At 42.7% G+C, this 20,266-nt stretch overlaps 1 protein-coding gene across 2 annotated transcripts in view; it reads right to left on the minus strand.

Annotated features, from left to right (window-relative positions):
- KHDRBS1 (KH RNA binding domain containing, signal transduction associated 1) overlaps positions 1-19,515 on the minus strand; it is a 40,507-nt gene extending 20,992 nt beyond the window's left edge. The window contains exons 1-4 of one of the 2 annotated variants that reach the window (XR_013966631.1): positions 18,844-19,366; positions 4,245-4,369; positions 3,278-3,394; positions 1,412-1,558 (exon numbers count right to left, since the gene is read on the minus strand). Coding sequence is in view for 1 of the 2 variants with exons in the window: in XM_080800124.1 (XP_080656250.1) it covers positions 1,412-1,558; positions 3,278-3,394; positions 4,245-4,369; positions 18,844-19,225 (771 nt within the window). In the remaining variant the exon portion in view is untranslated. Of the gene's footprint in view, positions 1-1,411; positions 1,559-3,277; positions 3,395-4,244; positions 4,370-18,843 lie in introns of both variants that reach the window. The other variant, XM_080800124.1, reaches the window with a different exon arrangement.
- Between the last annotated feature and the right edge of the window lie 751 nt (positions 19,516-20,266).

Consider the following 20,266-nt stretch of genomic DNA (forward strand, 5'->3'; position numbering starts at 1 on the left):
GACCCACTCTGGAGAATCAAGTGACCAGTGATGGCCCATTTGCCTAGATTCTTCCAAATGCTACACCAACACCAAAGACACCCAGATACACCTGGCAGACATATTTTTTGAAGATCCATTTATATGAAAGCCTCGTAAAGCTATTCCTTTTGAGCAATACGCTGAGACTAAGGATAAAGAGGAGATATGCGTTCCCCTACAGCCCTTCAGACACTGGGAGGCTCAGGGTGCTTCAAGAGAACACCTCAAAAAGAGCAAAAAGAACTCCCTCAAGGGAAAATTTGCCAGCTCCGAGGTCTTCTCTAGGAGATTTTAAATTGGCTGTTTCATGTTTGAACATTCTAACGAAGACGAGGTACTTGGAAGCAAAGCAGCTGCTGAGACATCTGAGATAGTGTTGGAATTCTTAGAGCTCAGCATTATAGGTACACACTGCCTATAAATTTTTGCTCTACCGATTCTCACATCCTCTGACAACCACATTTAGTTCCAACTCCTCATTCTGCATACACAAGAAAGCCAACAACTGTATCTCACCTCCTCTTAGTTTTAGTGATGAAAACAGGATGCTTACTTGACTCTCGTGAAGAGTATTTCCCATGCTTCCTAAGGTTCCAGATTCATGCCTGGTTATTAAATATTCAACTGTAGGATGCTAACTCTGGCAACTAGTAAGTCTTGCTGAGCAAAAATCACATCATTTTCTACTTATTCAAAGAATGGACCTTCTGACCAGGTGGTAATAAGCAAGACTTAAGGCAAACTGGGCTGTGCCAATTCTTCGTGGGCCTCCGTTATACTCTGAAAGAAACGGCACAACCTATTTGTTTAATATCATCAACAGTCAAGCCTGTAACAATTACACCTCTTTCAAATCAAACCCTATGTAAGAAACTCCTCCAGGAGAGAAAGCCCTGAATACACCCTAGTCAAAATTTGATCTATTAAGATTGGAAGCTAGAAGCATCTTGCTGCTATCTTCTACACTCTTCAGAGTCTAGAACATAAACCCTTGAGTACAGGGGGTTTACAACCATCTTAGCCATTTTCCCATCATAACCTCCTAGTTCCACACTAGTACCAACACACTTAGCTCAGTCAAGACTCTGTTAAATCTTTCTTAACCAGACATTCAGATGCCAGACACACTGTGGACCTAGATACTAACAACAGATCCTGGTATATAACTAAAACCACATTAGATAAGGAGAGGTAGAGTGGCTTTGGGGTACAGTGCTTTGAGGACCAGGTAAAAGTAACACACTACCTCAGAAAAATGAACATAAATACGGAATTTGGTATGCAATTTCAGGCTACACAGGGATCGTGATTAAGAACCCCTGCCTCATTAACAACAGCACAAGATCCCAGTTCTCTCTTGCTCAGTGATATAGGATGTGGATTTCCTTACTGGTACTAGGAACTTCTTGACTTCCTCCATAGCATGGGCCATGAGAGCATAAGCTTCACATGGGGGTCCAAAGACTTCAATGAAGACATGCAGATCCATATTCAAGTGGGCGTATTTGGGGTCTCCACCTTTGCGCAGCTCTTCCTCCTACGGAAAAACGCAGAAAAACATCATATCACATGGAATGGGAGAAAATGACACTGTTATGTCCAGCGTAAAGAGACACCAAGAAATAACCTAAACATCTCAGAAAAACAGTAAAGTGTAAGAAGAAAGCAAAACAAGGTCTAGAGAATGGTAATTCACACAACCTGCTAAACCTGTAATCAGTCTGCTATTAAAAGTTAACCACTGTCTTGATTTCCTGATGTATTCCCTGCAGCTCTTATTAGAAGGTATATAAGAGAGAAACGTAATTCCACTCTTCATTCAGATATCAGCTGTTTGCCAAGCATGCATGCATTCACTCATTGCCAAGCATTTGCTTTTCAATCCCAGCTAGTGCTATTAAGTACCAGCTCTTCTTCATTTTCTTTTTTAACTTTAAATAAATAAATAAATAAGCAAGCAAGCTTAGCAAGCAAGCTTATTTATTTATGGGGAGCAATGGGAAGGGGACAGAGAATCTTAACAGGCTCCATGCATAGCGCTGAGCCCAAAGCAGGCTTGACCTCACAAACCCTGAGATCATGACCTAAAGAGAAACCAAGAGTTCGATGCTTAACTGACTGAGCCACCCAGATGCCCCTAAACTTTTAAAATTAATTAGTTAATTATTTTTTAAAAAACGATTTTATTTATTAATTTGAGAGACAGAGAGAGAGCACAAGCAGGGGAGAGGTAGTGGGAGAAGCAGACTCCCTGCTGAGCTGGGTGCCTGACGTGGGACTCCATCCCAGGAACTGGAGATCATGACCTGAACTGAAGGCAGATGCTTAACCATCTGAGCCACCCAGGCGCCCCACTTTTTAACTTATTAAGTGACCTCTACCCCCCACTGTGGGGCTTAAACTCACGACCCCGAGATCAAGAGTCATATGCTCTCCTGACTGAGCCAGCCGGGTGTCCCAGCACCAGCTCTTCTTATTTGCTTATATGGTCTGGTGAGTTCTAGGGGAGGAAAAAAGTCAGGATAGAGTGAAGAAAATCCCATGTAAATCTCATTAGGTAAAATAACATACTTCAGCCCTAAGTGTATCCATCCGTGAGAAATGTGAGTGGACAAAAGAAGGGGCTCTGAGAAAACAGTGTTCTAAGTTTTTAGGCTGTATCTGATATGTCACATCTAAAAAGCTGACCCTAGAAGGCTAAGACTAATCTATTTGGATAGGAATTTTTTTGATACTTCTGAAGAATACAAAGCCCATGGGGCTACGACATGGAAAAAAAAATCAGCTTGAGGTTCTGTTGTCAGGATTACTCACGGTTCCTTCTGAAATACTTTCTTGCAGTGTTCTTTCACATTCCAGCTGGCTATTAAAAAACTCAGACAACTAATCCTCAGACTCACCTGCACTCACAACATTACTGCTCTCACTTTTCTATGTTACTGGCAAGGGAATATGCTGTCCACATTTTAGTGTCTTTAGTCTGGATAAGTTTTAGTATACCCAGCTCCCCTTCCAAGTTTTCATAGATAAGCTTACAAAAGTGAAAGTTGCTACTGCTGCTTCCATTACTCGAAGTCAAATGTCAGGAAAGAAACAATCACCAGGGCACACCTAGGCTCTTCCAGGGTTGCCAAACAAGTAAGTTAACCTGATCTATAATCTCTCATACACAAACTGAAGAGATTCACATTCTATACATTTACAAGTACTGGCTTCCAGAAGGCACTGTCTTCTTGCCTCATTGGTATGAGCTTACCTTGGCTTTGTCTCTCATTGAGCCCTTGCCCAGCACAGAGATCTTTGCACCGGTCTCTTCTTGCAGTCTTTTGATTGTATTCCCTTGTGGCCCGAGGATCTTCCCCACAAAATTGAACTAACAGAAAATAAAAATGGATTTCTTATACACATTTCTATAAAACATTTTCACATGTATTACCTCATTTGATCTTCAACAACCCTATAAAATAGGGGTCCTATTACCATCTCCATTTTACTGAAGGATATGCTGAGGATAGACTGAAAAGAAGTGAATAGTCTACACTTATACAACTAGACAACAGCAGTTCCTAGACTTGAACTTGGGTTTCCTGATGTAGTCTGGTGCTCTTTTCAAACTATCACACTACAACCGTTAGTATTTCAACACACATAAAAATTTTTAAGGGAATGACCTCAGAAAAGACATATGGCATTCTTTTGTAGTACCTGTTTGGTGAATTAAATATAACTAATTTCTTTCCTTTAAAAAAAGGAGAAGAGGAGGAGAAAAATGAGAAGGCATTTATTTAAAATTAAAACACGGATTAAGAAATAAAACTAACTTCATCTAGTCAAGGATTTGTATCACATTTCCTTTATTTAGATTTTGTGTCCATCTTCACCTCTCCCCAATATCAATCTTTTGACAGAGAGCAACTCTTCAATTGTGTGTGTGTGTGTGTGTGTGTGTGAGAGAGAGAGAGAACTTGGAGCCTGAAGAAACATTTGAGAAAGAAACTCTTTTTGGTAATAAAAAGTTGATTATATTTCCTTCCTAGCAATAGGTACGGTGTTAGTTATGGAAATAGATGTTTCAACTGCCAGAAACAAGTACTCCAACTACAGGAAGGAAGCTTCACAGGCTCAAGGACATGATGCATCAGAATTTCCAGAAGTCTTTATTTCAGCCCATGGCTCTCACACCTACAGAGACAACGAAGTGAGTGAGGCACGTTATGGCTTACCTTGGGATACTGCTTGACGGGTATCAGTACCCGCTCCTTCAGCTTCATGTTCTTATGAGAAAATAAATCCAGGTAATTCTCCTCGTCGTCCTTTTTTGAATCTCCTTTCTGAATCTTCTCAATTTCTGAATAAGACAAACACAATGAACTAGTTTGTTCTGGTAACTAAACGCAAATTTCCGAGTCTGCATAAAGCAGTAAGAGTGTAAGACCGAATATTTCAGACGTATGGAGTTGACTAGGAAACCCAAAGGCTTCTTCTCATGAACACAGTTTGCTCTTCCACTCCCACCTGAAGCCTCTACATCAGAGCCATTCAAATGTTTCTCAAGAATAAGTGAATTTAGGGGCGCCTAGGTGGCTCAGTGGGTTAAAGCCTCTGCCTTGGGTCAGGTCATGATTCCAGGGTCCTGGGATCAAGCCCTGCATCCAGCTCTCTGCACAGCAGGGAGCCTGCTTCCTCTCCCCCCCCACCCCCGGCCAACTTGTGTGATCTCTGTCAAATAAATAAATAAAATCTTAAAAAAAAAAAAAAGAATAAGTGAATTTAACAAAAACAATGCCAAGAGACGGGGAAAAGGGGATGAATGAACTAAAAATAAGGTCTGCATCAGGGGCACCTGGGTGGCTCAGTGAGTTAAAGCCTCTGCCTTTGGCTCAGGTCATGGTCCCAGGGTCCTGGGATCGAGCCCCGCATCGGGCTCTCTGCTCAGTGGGGAGCCTGCTTCCTCCTCTCTGCCTGCCTCTCTGCCTACTTGTGATCTCTGTCAAATAAATAAAATTTAAAAAAAAAAAAAAAAAGGTCTGCATCAAACAAACAAAAAAAGGCACAATGTTCTATCTTTATGAAGAAACAAAGGTCAGTAATTTTAATATACAATGAACAGTCCCATTAAAATACCATTGTGACAGTAGTGCTTTGGATGATAGTCCTTAAGAGCTTTGAAAGATGTGGTTCTTAGTTGGCTACTCACTAGTTGTGCCAACTTTGAAAAGTTATTTAATTGCTCTAATTTCAGGCTTCTTCATCTGTAAAATGAAAGCAGTATCTACCTCGTGAGGCTGCTATAAAGACCAAATAAAATAACATATGTACATATACTAACTAAAGCCCATTTCCTAGGAAGTGCTTAAGCGTCAACATTATCTAGCCCAAGTTCAGTCAATGTCCTAAAGGAAAACATGCACACTGAGGTATTTTCAAGTCACAGATCAAGATAGTTTCATCAGATATAACCTTTGTATACAGAAAGATTTCCCATAATTAGGGAATTTCATTCATTCATTCATTTATTGTAAGCATCTGCGTGCTTCCTATGGAGAGGCAGATGATGGGGGAGATACAGGTATGATCATTAACCACTAGGGGAGACTTACAAAGGGCCAGACATCTAGCCTATCAAGTACAGGACATATGGCAGAACAAGTCAGATATAATCCCCAACTTCACTGTGTTTATAAACTGACATTCCCCGTCTATGAAGATGGCAGCAAAGTACACTTAAGTGCTACAACAGGAGTACTAACAGAGATGGGGCAGTGTGCACAGGCAATGAACAGCAACTAAAAAGTTATATGGTTCACTGAAAACAGTCAAAAAACTAAATTTATATTCCTTTAAGTCATTGGAACAGTCTAAATAACGCAGAACGTTCTCCCTATATACTATCCCCACACTGTGTTTCTATCTTCTCTAATTTTTTTTTAAGATTTTATTTATTTATTTGACAGAGAGAGAGATCAAGTAGGCAGAGAGGCAGGCAGAGAGAGAGGGGGAAGCAGGCTCCCCGCCGAGCAGAGAGCCCCATGTGGGGATCAATCCCAGGACCCTGGGATCATGACCTGAGCTGAAGGCAGAGGCTTAATCCACTGAGCCACCCAGGCGCCCTATCTTCTCTAATTTTTAGAAGGATTTTATTTAAGAGAGAGAGAAAGACAGAGTGCATGTGCCCTAGCATGGGGCGGGGGGAAGAGGGGCATAGGGAAAAGGAAAGAACCTCAAGCAGACTCCTGGCTAATCAGGGAGTTCAAGGTGGTGCTTGATCTCACAACCATGAGATCATGACCTGAGCTGTAACCAAGAGCTGGACACCTAACCAACTGAGCCAATCAGGCACCCCTCTACCTTCTATAATTTTAAAGTAAGGGTTCTCAAACTTCAGTATGCATCACAATCATCTAGAGGGCTTATTCAACTAGATTGCTGGGCCCCAACCCCAGTCTGGGATTTGTGTTAGGAATCTGCATTTCTAGCAAGTTACTAGGTTATGCTGATATAAAGTAATATAAAGTAATATCTCTTTATATCTTAAACCAGTGACTTTCAAAGTGTGAAAGCCACTGGTTTAAGGTATAAAGATATATTACTTCAGGGGCATCTGGCTGGCTCAGTTGGTAGAGCATGTGACTCTTGATTTCAGGGATAGGAGTATGAGACCCATGTTGGGTGTGGAGATTACTTAAAAACAGAATATTTTAAAAAAAATCTACTATTCAAACACATTGTACAAACCCATACCTTTAATAGTTATTAAAAATAACTGTTTAGACTAAGTCCAGCTGTGAAGTATACAGATGACGGAAAGTCACTTTGATTCTGACAGACTTCATAAGAGTTCAGAATTTCAAACTGAAGGCTTCTGCTTATTAAAAAGCCTAATTTGAGGGCACCTAGGTGGCTCAATTGGTTGGGCGACTGCCTTCGGCTTGGGTCATGATGCTGGAGTCCCCGGATGGAGTCCTGCATAAGGCTCCCTGCTAGCGGGGAGTCTGCTTCTCCCTTTGACCCTCCCCATTTCTATGCTCTCTCTCTCTGATAAATAAATAAAATCTTAAAAAAAAAAAAGGCACCTAATTTCAGATATTATAGAATATGGTGCGTTAACTGAACTGTTTATGCCCCAAAGCACACACTCCCTTACTTTCTGACAATTAAAACTGCTAATCATATCGTAAATGTTCTTTTTTTTCCCCCCAAAGATTTTATTTATTTGAGAGAGAGAGAGAGAGAGAGAGAGAGAGAGAGTGTAGCAGAGGGAGAGCAAGAAGCAGACTCCCTGCTGAGCAGGGAGCCCGATGCCCCGGGCTTGATCCTGGGATCATGACGTGAGCTGAAGAAAGATGCTTAACGACTGAGCCACCCAGGTGCCCAACCCCATATTGTAAATATTTTATTGACTGATTTGAGAGAGAGAGATAGAGAGAGAAAAGGAGTGGGGGCAGGGAGAAAGAGAGACCCTGAGACCATGACCCTTGCAAGCCGAAGGCAGATGCCCAACTGACTGAGCCACAGCTCCCCCCATATTGTAAATATTCTTTTTTTAAAATTTTTTAAAAGAATTTATTTATTTATTTGACAGAGATCACAAGTAGGCAGAGAGGCAGGCAGAAAGAGAGAGAGGAGGAAGCAGGCTCCCCACCGAGCAGAGATCCCGATGTGGGACTCCATCCCAGGACCCTGAGATCATGACCTGAGCCAAAGGCAGACGCTTAACAACTGAGCCACCCAGATGCCCCATAAATACTTAAAAATATATATATATTATATTTATCTGACAGAGGGAGAGACACAGCGAGAGAGGGAACACAAGCAAGAGGAGTGGGAGAGGGAGAAGCAGGCTTCCCACTGAGCAGGGAGCCCTATGCGGGGCTTGATCCCAGGACCCTGGCATCATAACCTTAGCCAAAGGCAGACCCTTAACAACTGAGCCACCCAGGTGCCCAATATTGTAAATATCCTTAACTAAACCTTTACTCCTATGAGAAGAACTGTAGAGGAGCGTGCTCTTCACTCTCCTATGTTTCACTGTTTGAAAGACAGAAAAAATTTGACCTTAAAATTAACAGACTAGGGGCGCCTGGGTGGCTCAGTTGGTTGGGTGCCGGCCTTTAGCTCGGGTCGTGGTCCCGGGGTCCTAGGATTGAGCCCCACATCTGGCTCCCTGCTCAGCGGGAGGCCTGCTTCTCCCTCTCCCACTCCCCCTGCTTGTGTTCCCTCTCTTGCTGTGTCTCTCTGTGTCAAATAAATAAAATCTTAAAAAAAAAAGTAACAGACTAAACCCTTCATTCACCACCCTATTTGTTTGCTGTTTTACTGGTGGTATATCCTGACCTCTATTCTGCCCTCCCACTTACTGCTAATATTAGCTTTTTCTAGTCACTAGTTTTGAGCCTACCATCTCTGAATACATCTCTTCTTGAGTTTCCAGGCTGAAAAACTGGTTACTCAATCCTCAAAAATCCTAGGAACAAAGATGCCACATTTGTGATCTGAAAACATCACCAAAGAGCTTCTAAAAATGTGGAACAAATTACATGCTTCATTTTAAATGTCTCTCTGTGTGTCCTAATTGCTACCATCTAGTTAGGCCCTTCAGCTATATTTTATAGCACTTTCCAGAAACTTTACTTGGCCAGTGCAAGAAGGTAAGACTCAAAGCCTGTTAATCTGTTGTACTCCTATAGGAAGGAGAGCTACAAAAACTGAACTCAAGAGAAAGGTTTGTCTTTATGCAATGTAATGGCACCCAGTAAATTTAAGGCAGGCCTGCTTCGCTTCTCTTTTCTTTCTTTCAAGATTTTTTTATTCATTTGTCAGAGACAGAGAGAGAGAACACGCATAAGCAGAGGGAGAGGCAGGCAGAGGGTGAAGCAGGCTCCCCACCGAGCAGGGAGCCCAATGCGGGACTCCATCCCAGGACCCTGGGATCATGACCTGAGCTGAAGGCAGACGCTTACTCAAGACCTTTCTTTCTATAACATGGATCTTTCCGTTATATTTTGCACTAATCATATCTTCATTAGAATCCCTTTGTCCAGTTTACCTCACAGTTTTAAAAGGATATTAAGGCATTTTTAGAGAAGTCCCAGAAGGCTGATTAAATAAAACTGAGCATTGAAAAGATAAAAGAATGAGGAGAGTTTAGCCTAGAAAGCAAAACACAAAGAGGCAACTGTAAGTCTTCAAGAGGGCTCATCTTCCAGGTTTGGAAAGGAAAGGACTGAATATTCATTCAATGTCTACTATGTATCAAATACTGTACAAATATTACTTCATTTATCCTACAAAATAACTCAGTGAAGTAGCCAGTACTATCCCTATTTTACAAATGAGCAAACAAACTCACAAAACTGTTCAAGTACTAGAATAAGGATCAAAACCCAGGCTTTCTCTAACTTCAAACCTCACGCTTTAATTACTGCCTTTAGTGAAGAGATTCTCAAGGGGGGGGGCACTTTATTTAAGCAAGAGTTGATTTTGTAAAATTTTGGGTACAGTTTATAGCCCCCGACACTGTCATGTGGTTGAAGTACATGAAAGCACTCTGGGTACCTCAGATGTTCAGTAGCCTGATCTTGTTTTTCTTTTCTTCTTTAGTTCTCTATTTCTCTCCTTGGCCTCACTTTTCTTGGAAAGCTTGGAGTAGGTTGTAGTGGGAAGAAAAAAAATCGAGAAGCTTCCTAAAAATGGTTTAACCCTCAGGCCAAAGTAATTTCTAAACATCTTTTTTGAAACTAACTCTTTTAAGTGATCTTTGCTTAGGCCTCTAGAGACCTTGGGTGTCCCAAGAGTCAAGAAAGGAAAGCTAAAGTGTAAACAACACAGAGAGGTGACCCATTTGTTTTCTAGCCAGACATTTACAAAAATCATATTTCATCCAGTGTCTTTATGCATCAGGAATTTTGTATTGTTTCATTTTGTCTTTATAAACAGGACTACCCCTATTTAACAAGTGCAAAAACCTGGGCTTAGAGAAGTTATATAAGTTGTCCAAGATCACAAAACTGGTTAGTGACACAGCAGGTACTTAAACCGAGGTCACTCCTTCCATCAGTCAGAGTAAATTCAACTAATACTGTGGCATTTCTTTTATTCTATCTTTTCCTATAATTTAACTGTTCCATTTTTGGTAGGTCTTACCACTATCAGATTGTAAGCTCTAAAGGATGAGGTTTCTTTTTCTTTTTTGGTGCAAAAAATGGTTTTATGAAAGCACGGGGACAGGACCTGTGGGCAGAAAGAGCTACCAAGGATTGCTTCTTAAATGCATATCTCAGAGGAAAGAGCATGAGTTTTGAACCTGGACAGAACTGTGTTTGATTCCCAGTTCTGCTACATGCTTGGTATGTGACCTTGAGCAAGTAATTAAACCTCTCTAGTCTTCCCTTCTTACTTTTAAAAAAGAGGATAATAAAAAAAAAGAAAAGAAAAAAATTTAATAAATACAAAAATGCTAATATTAGAAAAGTCAGGGAAAATTATATACAAACATTATCAACTGGATTGGCTTAACTAAAAACAGATTACCATGTACATTTCTTAACTAAGCATTTGATAAGGGCTGCATAAGCATCAAGAAAATGGTCAAGATTTTCCAAGATATCCAGACAGTGTTTTTAAGAGGGCAAGATTCAGAGGATCTCTGCTCCGCAAGGTCAGGGGTCATGCCCTCCTCTTGACTCTCAATGCACTTGGTTCATACTTCTAACCACATTACTCCCTCCCTTGTTAATGATTTCTGGACCCCTTCCATCACTAAACTGGGTACCTGCCATTTTTAGTATAATGTCTCATACACAACAGGCATCTACAAATGTTTACTGAATGAAAGAACCATACCGTTAACACCCTCTATGATTCATGACTTTAATCATTCCCAAGTTTATAATTCTCTGCCCTATGACTTCATATGACTTTATCATCCCCAAATTTGTAATTCTCTGCCCTGTATCTTTTCTGTTGGTACCCACCTTGTGGAATCACAAGTCCAGTAAGTTTACTATCTTTGTATAAGAAAGCTCCAGTCTTCTTATTTATCAAATTACTTAACTGTTTTAAGCAAGAGCACAGACCGATCATTTCTTAATCTTTTTTAAAGTCATGGACCCCTTTGAAAATGTGATGAAAGCTGCAGATTAGCTCCCTAGGAAAAGATACCAACAGAATTATTTCCCAGACAATGTGGACAGAAGATAGGTATTGGTTCACAAAAATCCCCCAAAGTCTGAGTAGAATCCTGTAAAGCGCTCAATTCTCACATTCCAGGATAGTGGCAAAACCTGTTATGACATATTGACCATGGTCTTCTGCATCTCTTTCTTATGATACAATTTAGAGTTTAGAGCTTTTTTTTTTTTTTAAGATTTTATTTATTTGTGAGAGAGCAAGAGTGTGTACAAGTGGAGAGAGGGGCAAAGGGAGACGAAGAGACTCGCCACTGAGCAGGGAACCTGCAGTGGGGCTCAATTCCAAGACCCAAAGATCATTACCTGACCCGAAGGCAGATGCGTAACCAACTGAGCCACCCAGGCAACCCCCCCTTTTAAAAAGATAACTGTAGATTTATATGTAGTTGTAAGAAATAAAAGATCTCACATACCCTTCACCCACTTTTCTCCATGATTAACACTTTGCACGTATATAATATAGTATCATAACCAGAAAATTAACATTAATACAATGTACTGGCTTTATTCAGATTTCATCAGTTTTATACTGACTTATGTGTGCATGTTTTGTTCTATGCAGTTTAATCTGTCATGCAAGCACCACCACAGTCAAGGTGCAGAACAGTTCCGTTACTGGGATTCCTCATGCTAACCCTTTTATAGCCACGGTCCCTCCAGCTGTTCCTCCCCACTGGCAACCACTTATCTATTCTCTGTCTCCATTATTTTGTATTTTCAAGCATGTTAAATTAATGGAATTACACGTTTCCTTTAGAGACTGGCTCTTTCTACTCAGCATAATTCTCTTGAGATCCATCCAAGTTGCTGCATTTACCATTTCTTTTTATTGCTAAATAATATTCCATGGTATGAATGTACCAGTTTATTCACCTAGGGGAGGCACATGATTTGTGTTCAGTTTGGGGCTATTATGAATAAAGTTGCTGTGAACATTCATGCACAGGTTTGTGTGAGACTAAGTTTTAATTTTTCTGGGATACATGCCCAAGAGTGTAATTGCTGAATCGTATGGTAAACATATGTTTAGTTTTGTAAAAAGCTGCTTTATCAGAGAAAAATGTATGCTAACAATATTTTGCTTAATCTCACTAGTATTATGTTCTATAAAAATAGTATTGTACCGTATGTATCTAGCCTTACGGGACTTGCTTTTCTGAATAATAGTATATTTTCAAGATTTCTCTATGTTGTTGCATGTAGCTGTAAGTTCTCATTTTCACAGCTATATAAATATTTCATTTTGAAAAGCTCACAGTCTCCAATCAATGGTGAAACAAATTGCACCATTTTGTGAACAAGGTGCACCATTTTATGAATGAGGCATTCACGTACCAAAGTTTCTTTGGGCATATTCCTAGGAATGTTGCTGAATTTTAAGAAATTTGGAAGTTAACTTTCAGATGAAATGTTAAACTGTTATCCAGAGTGGTTGTATCAATACACACTTCCACCAGCAATGTTTGAGGTTCCTTCTAATTCTCATCCTCTCAAACCCTAAGTTTTGTTTGACTGAATTTCTGTTAGTCATTACTTTCCGGTCTCCAAAAATTTTTTTCTCATTTATCTTCATTTTCTCTTTCAGCTACTTTATACTCAACGTCAGGCTGAAAAAAATAAATCCAACTGGGAGCACCTAGGTGGAGAAGTCGCTAAGTGTCTGGCTCTTGGTTTTGGCTCAGGTTGTATCCGGGTCATGTGATTGATCCACAAGACCAGCTCTGTGCTCAGGGAGGAGTCTGTTTGAGATTCTTTCTCCCTCTCTGTCTGCCCTTCCCACTTGTGCACTAAGATAAATACATCTCTCAAAATTAAATAAAATAAATAAATAAATAAATCTTGTTGAAATTAGTTTGGGGAATGCAAAAAATCAGCATGTTACAAGTCCTATTGTCTTAACATTGTTAGTCCCCCTACCACCCCATCTCCCTCCCCCTACCCCACAACTTCCCCCAGGACATGGCATATTTCTCTTCTCATTCAGATCTCCTCGATCATCTTTAGTAAAATTTTAAGTTGACAATATGTGATCACAATATTTCTCATCTGTAATACTGAGATAAAAATTCATCATGGAATGGCCAAGAAGACTGAAGTGTACCTCATGGCACATGTTACATGCTCTACACAAAGGTTAATTATTATTTAATGTTATTGTTTATGATTATTCATACACATTTTGAACTGATTTTTATTACTTATCCCAAGGCAATTGATACAATTTTTTAATTTGTAATTTTTTGGATACTATTCTTTTTTTTTTCTTTTTCTTTTTTTAAAGATTTTATTTATTTATTTGACAGAGAGAGAGATCACAAGTAGGCAGAGAGGCAGGCAAAGAGAGGGGAGAAAGCAGGCTCCCCGCTGAGCAGAGAGCCCGATGTGGGGCTCGATCCCAGGACCCTGAGACCATGACCTGAGCCAAAGGCAGAGGCTTTACCCACTGAGCCACCCAGGCGCCCCTCTTTTTTTTTTTTTCTTAAAGATTGTATTTATTTATTTGACAGAGAAAGAGAGACAGCAAGAGAGGAACACAAGCAGGGGGAGTGGGAGAGGGAGAAGCAGGCTTCCCACTGAGCAGGGAGCCTAATATGGGAATCGATCCCAGGACCCCTAGGATCATGACCCAAGCCGAAGGCAGACACCTAACCACTGAGCTACCCAGGTGCCCCTTGTCAATTCTTTTCTAATTGGCTACTGCTCATGTATCAGACACGTACTGATTTGTACATCTTTATCTTATGATCAGCTGCCATCTCTGGCCACTTTCTTATGTAAACAACAATACTGCTGAAATAGTGATAACCTCTGCCTATCTATCCTACTATTTATACTTATATTTGGTCTAGAATTCTTGGCAGCTAATTCCACTTTCTGATTTTAATAGATTTTGCTAGCCCCTATAAATGAAATGAAATAGATTATTTCTCTAACATATTGTGCATCAAAAAAAGGAATTAAGTATCTTGAAGTTTCAACAGACTATCTTTAATACCCAATGACTGCTTTTGAAAGACAGATTTCTAAGTATATTTTCAAGATCCTGTGGGAATTGTTAATGTATACAAAATGTTTACTTACTCCTGAGTCATTTACACAAACTTATATTTTCCTAATTGTACAAAGTAGAAAAGAACAGTGATATATATACATACAAGCACTGTATGTTTATTACACAAATATGTAACACAAGATACATTATTTTTGTTTTAGAAAACAAGTATGGGTAGACTGAGTCCTTGCACATCTGCGAATGCATTTAATTGTCATTACAGCTGAGTATCAATTTGGCTAACACAGAAGTCTATATTCAAAATGTAAATCTCTCAGAACTGTGTTGTTTTCCCATCATGCAATGAAGATGAATATTCATTCATCAAATATTTAGCAAGAGTCCATTCTGTGCAGCACGCTTCAAGGAATAGGAGATAGAGCAGTGAACAAAGCAGACAAAAGATCCCTGCCCTGGTAGAGCTGACATTCTAGCTATTGAAGGAGGAGCGGTTAACAAATACACACATAACTACAATATATATAGTACATCAGATGCTGATTAAGTGCAAAATAAAGTAAAGGGGGGCACCTGAGGAGCTCAGTCAGTAAAGCATACGACTCCTGATCTCAAGGTTTCTAAGTCTGAGCACCACATTGGGAAGAGAGATTACTAAAAAATAAAATCTTCAAAGAAAATAGAGCAAGGCTGGGAAAGGGGCACAAAGGGGTAATGTGGCTGCTGAAGGAAGAACAGTCTAGGTCTTGAGGCTTCTCTTTGGAAATGAGCAGAGGTACTGAGGAGAGTCAGCTGCAAGAGCAGGCTCTGCTCTCTGGCTTTCCTTCTTCTTCTGGCCTTATTATCTTTACTGATCTGTTAGCTAACACTCCAATGCACTCAAATAAATGGTAGCATTTTGTCCAGGTAGTATAAAATATATTTTTTAAGATTTTATTTATTAATTTGACAGACAGAGACCACAAGTAGGCAGAGAGGCAGGCAGAGAGAGAGAGGAGGAAGCCGAGCAGAGAGCCCGATGAAGGGCTCAATCCCAGGACCCTAGGATCATGACCTGAGCCGAAGGCAGAGGCTCCAACCCACTGGGCCACCCAGGTGCCCCTACAAAATATTTCTGAAGTACAATTTGTTGCAGGTACTATATATTGTAGGGGGTGGGGTGCATGGGGAAGCTTAAGCGTATGGATCCAGATTCAGGCGCACTTTAAATCCTAGTTATGCTGTTTACTAATTTTGTTACTGTAGGCAAATTATTTACTCTCTGGGTGCCTTGATTTCCTCATCTGTAAAAATGAGGATAAGAGTAACTTCCTCACAGGGGTGCTTCAGTGGCTCAATCACTTAAGAGTCTGCCTTCAGCTCAGGTCATGATCCCAGGGTCCTGGGATTGAGTTCCGCCATTGGGCTCCCTGCTCTGTGGGGAGCCTGCTGCTCCCTCTCCCTGACGCTCCCCCGTTTGTGTGCTGTCAAATAGATAAAATCTTAAAAAAAAAAAAAAGGTAACTTCATAACATTGTCACAAATACGAAATATTTGACTTAAAGTGCTCAGACTAGTGCCTGGCACAATTAAGAACACTTATTTTTCTTACACATATCCCTATCAGTTTTTTTTTTTTAAGATTTTATTTATCAGTGGGTTTTTTTTTTTTTAAAGACTTTATTTATTTATTTGAGAGAGAGAGAAAGCAGAGCTAGATATAGAGAGAGCATGAGCTGAGGGGAGGGGCAGAGGAGAGGGAGGAACAGACTATCTGATACCTGAACAGGGAGCCCAATGCAGGGCTGGATCCCAGAACCCCAGAATCATGACCTGAGCCGAAGGCAGGTGCTTAACTGACTAATGCACCCAAGCACCTCTTAATCAGAGTTTAAATACTATTATTCTGTCTTCTCATGGTCTTACTTCCTCACAGTGGGTTGACTTCACTACAACCCCTTTTCCAGATCATTAAAAACTACATTAAGAGCCAGGTCCAATATATATCAAACTTAACCACACTAGGAAGCATCCATATACCCCAAGCCTGTTTTCTCAATGAGCTAGCATTACTTCAGCCACAATTCTCCAATTCAAATTTGAGTTTATTAAAAAAAAAACCAGCCACAACAATAAACACGAAAAAGCCCAAGTTAAGAAATATTAAAGAGCAGTCTCTTGTAACAGAATTTTAGCAGTAAGAGTAGAGTGAAAATTTTAAGTAACTTTTTTTTTTCAAAGATTTTATTTATTCATTTGACAGACAGAGATCACAAGTAAGCAGAGAGGCAGGCAGAGAGAGAGGGAAAGCAGGCTCCCTGCTGAGCAGAGAGTCCAATTCAGGGCTTGATCCCAGGACCCAGAGATCATGACCTGAGCAGAAGGCAGAGGCTTAACCCACTGAGCCACCCAGGCGCTCCTAAGTAACTTTTTAACAAAGATTTTTATTTTTCAGTAATCTCTACACCCAACATGGGCTCCAACTTACAACCCCAAGATCAAGAGTCACATGTTCTACCGACTGGGCCAGCCAGGCAGGCCCCTTCTAAGTAACTTTTAAGGACCGACAGTTTATTATTATTCTAAGAAACCACCTTTTACTTGAAAGACACTGTACTAGGCACTTGGTGCGGTCAGAAAGGCAAAAAAAAAAACCAAAAACAAAAAACAAAAAAAAAAACCAAAAACACAACCTTGTTTTCTTTTTCTTTTTAAAAAGATTTTATTTATTTATTTGTCAGAGAGAGTGCACACAAGCACAAGCAACGGGAGAGGTAGGCAGAGGGAGAAGAAGGCTCCCCGCTGAACAAGGAGCCGGATGCAGGACTTGATCCCAGGACCCTGGGATCATGACCTGAGGCAAAGGGGGATGATGCTTAACTGACTGAGACACTCAGGCATCCCCAAAACACCTTGTTTTCATACCTTATTCAGTACCATGGATTTACAACTAGAAGAAAACTGGTGATAAGTTATCTGATTATGGCCAAAGGGAATAGTGTTAGTACTTTTACATGACATTTAATTTTCTCAACTCACCATCCCACTTTCCAGATAAGGTTACTGAGGTTCAGAAAACTTCCTAAGAGTAGGTAACTAATTAAGGGTCAGAATTTCAAACCCAAGTCAACACCTTTAAGTTCTAAAGTCTGTTATTCTTACTCATTTAACCTGGACTGCTTAAAGACTAGAGGAAATAAAAATCAGACTACCAAGTCAACCTTTAGCATTCAGCCTGCCACTCCTAAGTTTGCATGTACTTGCTTTCAGGTTCAAACACCTGGTGTTTGCTATATGCAAGGCAACATGGAAGGGGGAAAAAAAAAAGGCATCCTGGTCCTCAAAACGATTGCCAGAAGAACACAATGAACAGCAATGTTTCAAACAATCTGACTGTGTTACAGAAGAGCAATTGAAAATGTAAGCAGTTTATCCAAATGTTCTTATTTTTGACCACAGCGAGCTTTGTTTATTACCCGTTAAAAAGTGAAGACCCCTTACCAATGTAGGAAGACAGAGAACAAAGGGGAGGGAAATGGTATTTTCATAATGCTCTGTCCATTTTATCAGTCCAACTCCTCTTTTAGTGTTGAAGGCTGCAACTTTTTACTTACTTATAAAATTCAGGTCTCATAAGAAATACTTATTAAAACAAGGTTTTAACTAGAAGTGAGGGCAAAACAGACGCCTTTAGGGAGAAATCAGAGCGACTAGGTGATTGGTCAGTGCAGAGCAGGAAAGGAGCGTTAGTCTACAGACTGAGAACAAAGACTACTTTTCCTAATCTATTTCACTACTGAAGCAAAAAGAAATAAAAGAAGACCAACCCTTTCTTGCACAAGCATCTTTCAACTTCTCTCAGTTTTTGTCCATCTTAGGGAATGTCCTGCAAACCACCCTTTACCTCCTCCTACCCCATTTCACTGTCTCTAGGATTATTTTTACCCTTCTGATGAACAACACCTTGTAAAATAACGGGGTCCAACCTTCCAGCTCTATAGCAATTATCACGTTATCTGCTGAAGTCGGAAATCTGATTCGGAAAACCTCAAGCTCCGATTCCCACAGGTTGCTCCTGCCTCCGAGCAACTTAAGCTCTTGTTACCGCTAAGCCCGACTCGGCCCCAGCGACCGCGGTGCGCTGGACAGGGCACTCAGCCTCACCCCATTTCACCTCGGCCCTCCCTCCTACGGTCCCTCCCCGGCTCGGGCTGTCTTCACCCCCTACACCCTCAGTACAGGCGTCTACCGCCACCCGCAATGAAGAAAGCCTTCCCTTTGGGGGTAGGGGGAGATAAAGGTTCATTTCTGGAAGCATCTGAACACTCGGAGCGCAGGGCAGCTGCAAGAAGTGGGAGGGGGAAGGGTCGGCAAAGGGGCGGGGAGCGCAGCGCTATCCATCAAGATCTTTGCGCTAAGAGATCGCGAGTCCCCTTCGGGCCTCCTCTGCAGCCTAGAAATTCTCCCTCGCACCGAGGGCCAGGATGGGAGTGTGGAATCCAGGCTCTCCAGAATGAGGAGGAGAGAAGGGGGGTTCACGACTGCCTTGGCCCCGAGGGGGCGGGAAGCGGGCGGAACAAAGCCACTGCTGCCCATGCCCCCGGGTGGCCAGGCGACCCAGAGGGACGCGGGAGGCCCGCTTACCTGCCGTCAGTAGCTGCATGGCGTGAGTGAAGGACGGGTCGAGCGAGTCCTTTTCGGCCATGAGTTCGGGCAGGTACTTGTTCTCCGGCTCCATCTTGACGGAGGCAGTGGCTGAGGGGGGCAGCAGCGGGGTCGGTGCTGGACCGCCCACTGTCGCGTCGGGACCCGTGGCCGAGGGCGGCAGCAACGGTGGTGGCTGCGTGGCGGGCGAGGCCCTGGCTCCCCCCCGGGACCCCCCTCCGCCTCCCCGGGACCGGTGAGGCAGCGGTGGCTGCCGAGACGGCGCCTGACGCACCGAGGGGTGGGCACCGGAGGGGTCCATGGAGCCGCTGCGGCCCGAGGACCGGCTCATGCGCGCGGCGGGGTCGTCCCGGCGCTGCATTGGGGCGGATGTGCGATCGAGGGATCGAGGAAGCGACGCGGCAGCGGTAGAGGCCCGAGCGGCGGTTGGCGGGGGTGGGAGAGCGGGAGCGACAGCGACCGAAGCCGACCCGAGCGACCCAGCGAAAGAGAGCACCGGAAATGAGGCGGCGCGCGTGCGCAGCCAGCCACCGGCACCGCCCTTGGGTCTCTCCGTGGAGAACAAAGTCTCCAGTCGGGCCACGGCGCCTGCGCACGGCCGCGGAGCCCGAAGAAGTCGCCTACCCGCTCCCCTTTTCCCTCCGAGCCCGCCGGGCCAGAGTCTTGTGCGCGTGCGCGAGTGGCCGCGGGCTTCGTTCGTTTTCTTTTCCACGTGACTCGGCGCTAGCGGGACACGTGTCTCCTCCCCCTCTGGCCGAGTGCGCGGAGGGGCGGGGGCTGTGGAATGTCTTTGTCTGCGCGCGGGCCCGCGGAGTGTGGGGCGGGAGACCTGTTACTCGCGGGGCCACGCCCCCGCCAACGGCTAGGACAGGGAGGGGGGCTGTGCTCAATGGGGTTCGGGTGGGAGTAAAGCGAGGTGGAGAGGAGGGTCACTGAAGTGTGGAAATAAACCGGAGTGGGCGTCGCGGGAGGGCGGTTTGGGCAGGAAGCGAGGAGAGAGACTGCCTGAACGGGGAAGAGGAAGAGACCGGGCACGGGGGAAACTAGGGGTGAAGAAGGGACTACTAAGGGAGAGTCTGACTCAGGGATGAGGGGTGGAGATGAGGAAGGGAAGCTTGGAGGGAGAAATTGAGGAAGGACGGGTCAGCGGGAAAACTGAAGGCTATAGGAGGACTTGAGTTAAGAGGGAAGGTTTAGATCGGAGACCCGAAATCTAGCGAGGGAAAGGGCGCCCGACCGAAGCAGGGAACCCCAGAAGTCCTATCCCACGGTTTCCAATATAGTAGGCTCTAAAAGGTTAGCCATTGTTGGTCCAAGAAGTCGTTTTAAAAGACGAAGCATTTTAGCTCTTCGCACAAAGTGCTGCTCTCTGCTGACTTAAGTATTTTTTGCGCAAAAAAGT

The sequence above is a fragment of the Martes martes genome, assembly GCF_963455335.1.
Source record: "Martes martes genome assembly, chromosome: 4".
In the NCBI taxonomy this organism is placed as follows: domain Eukaryota; kingdom Metazoa; phylum Chordata; class Mammalia; order Carnivora; family Mustelidae; genus Martes; species Martes martes.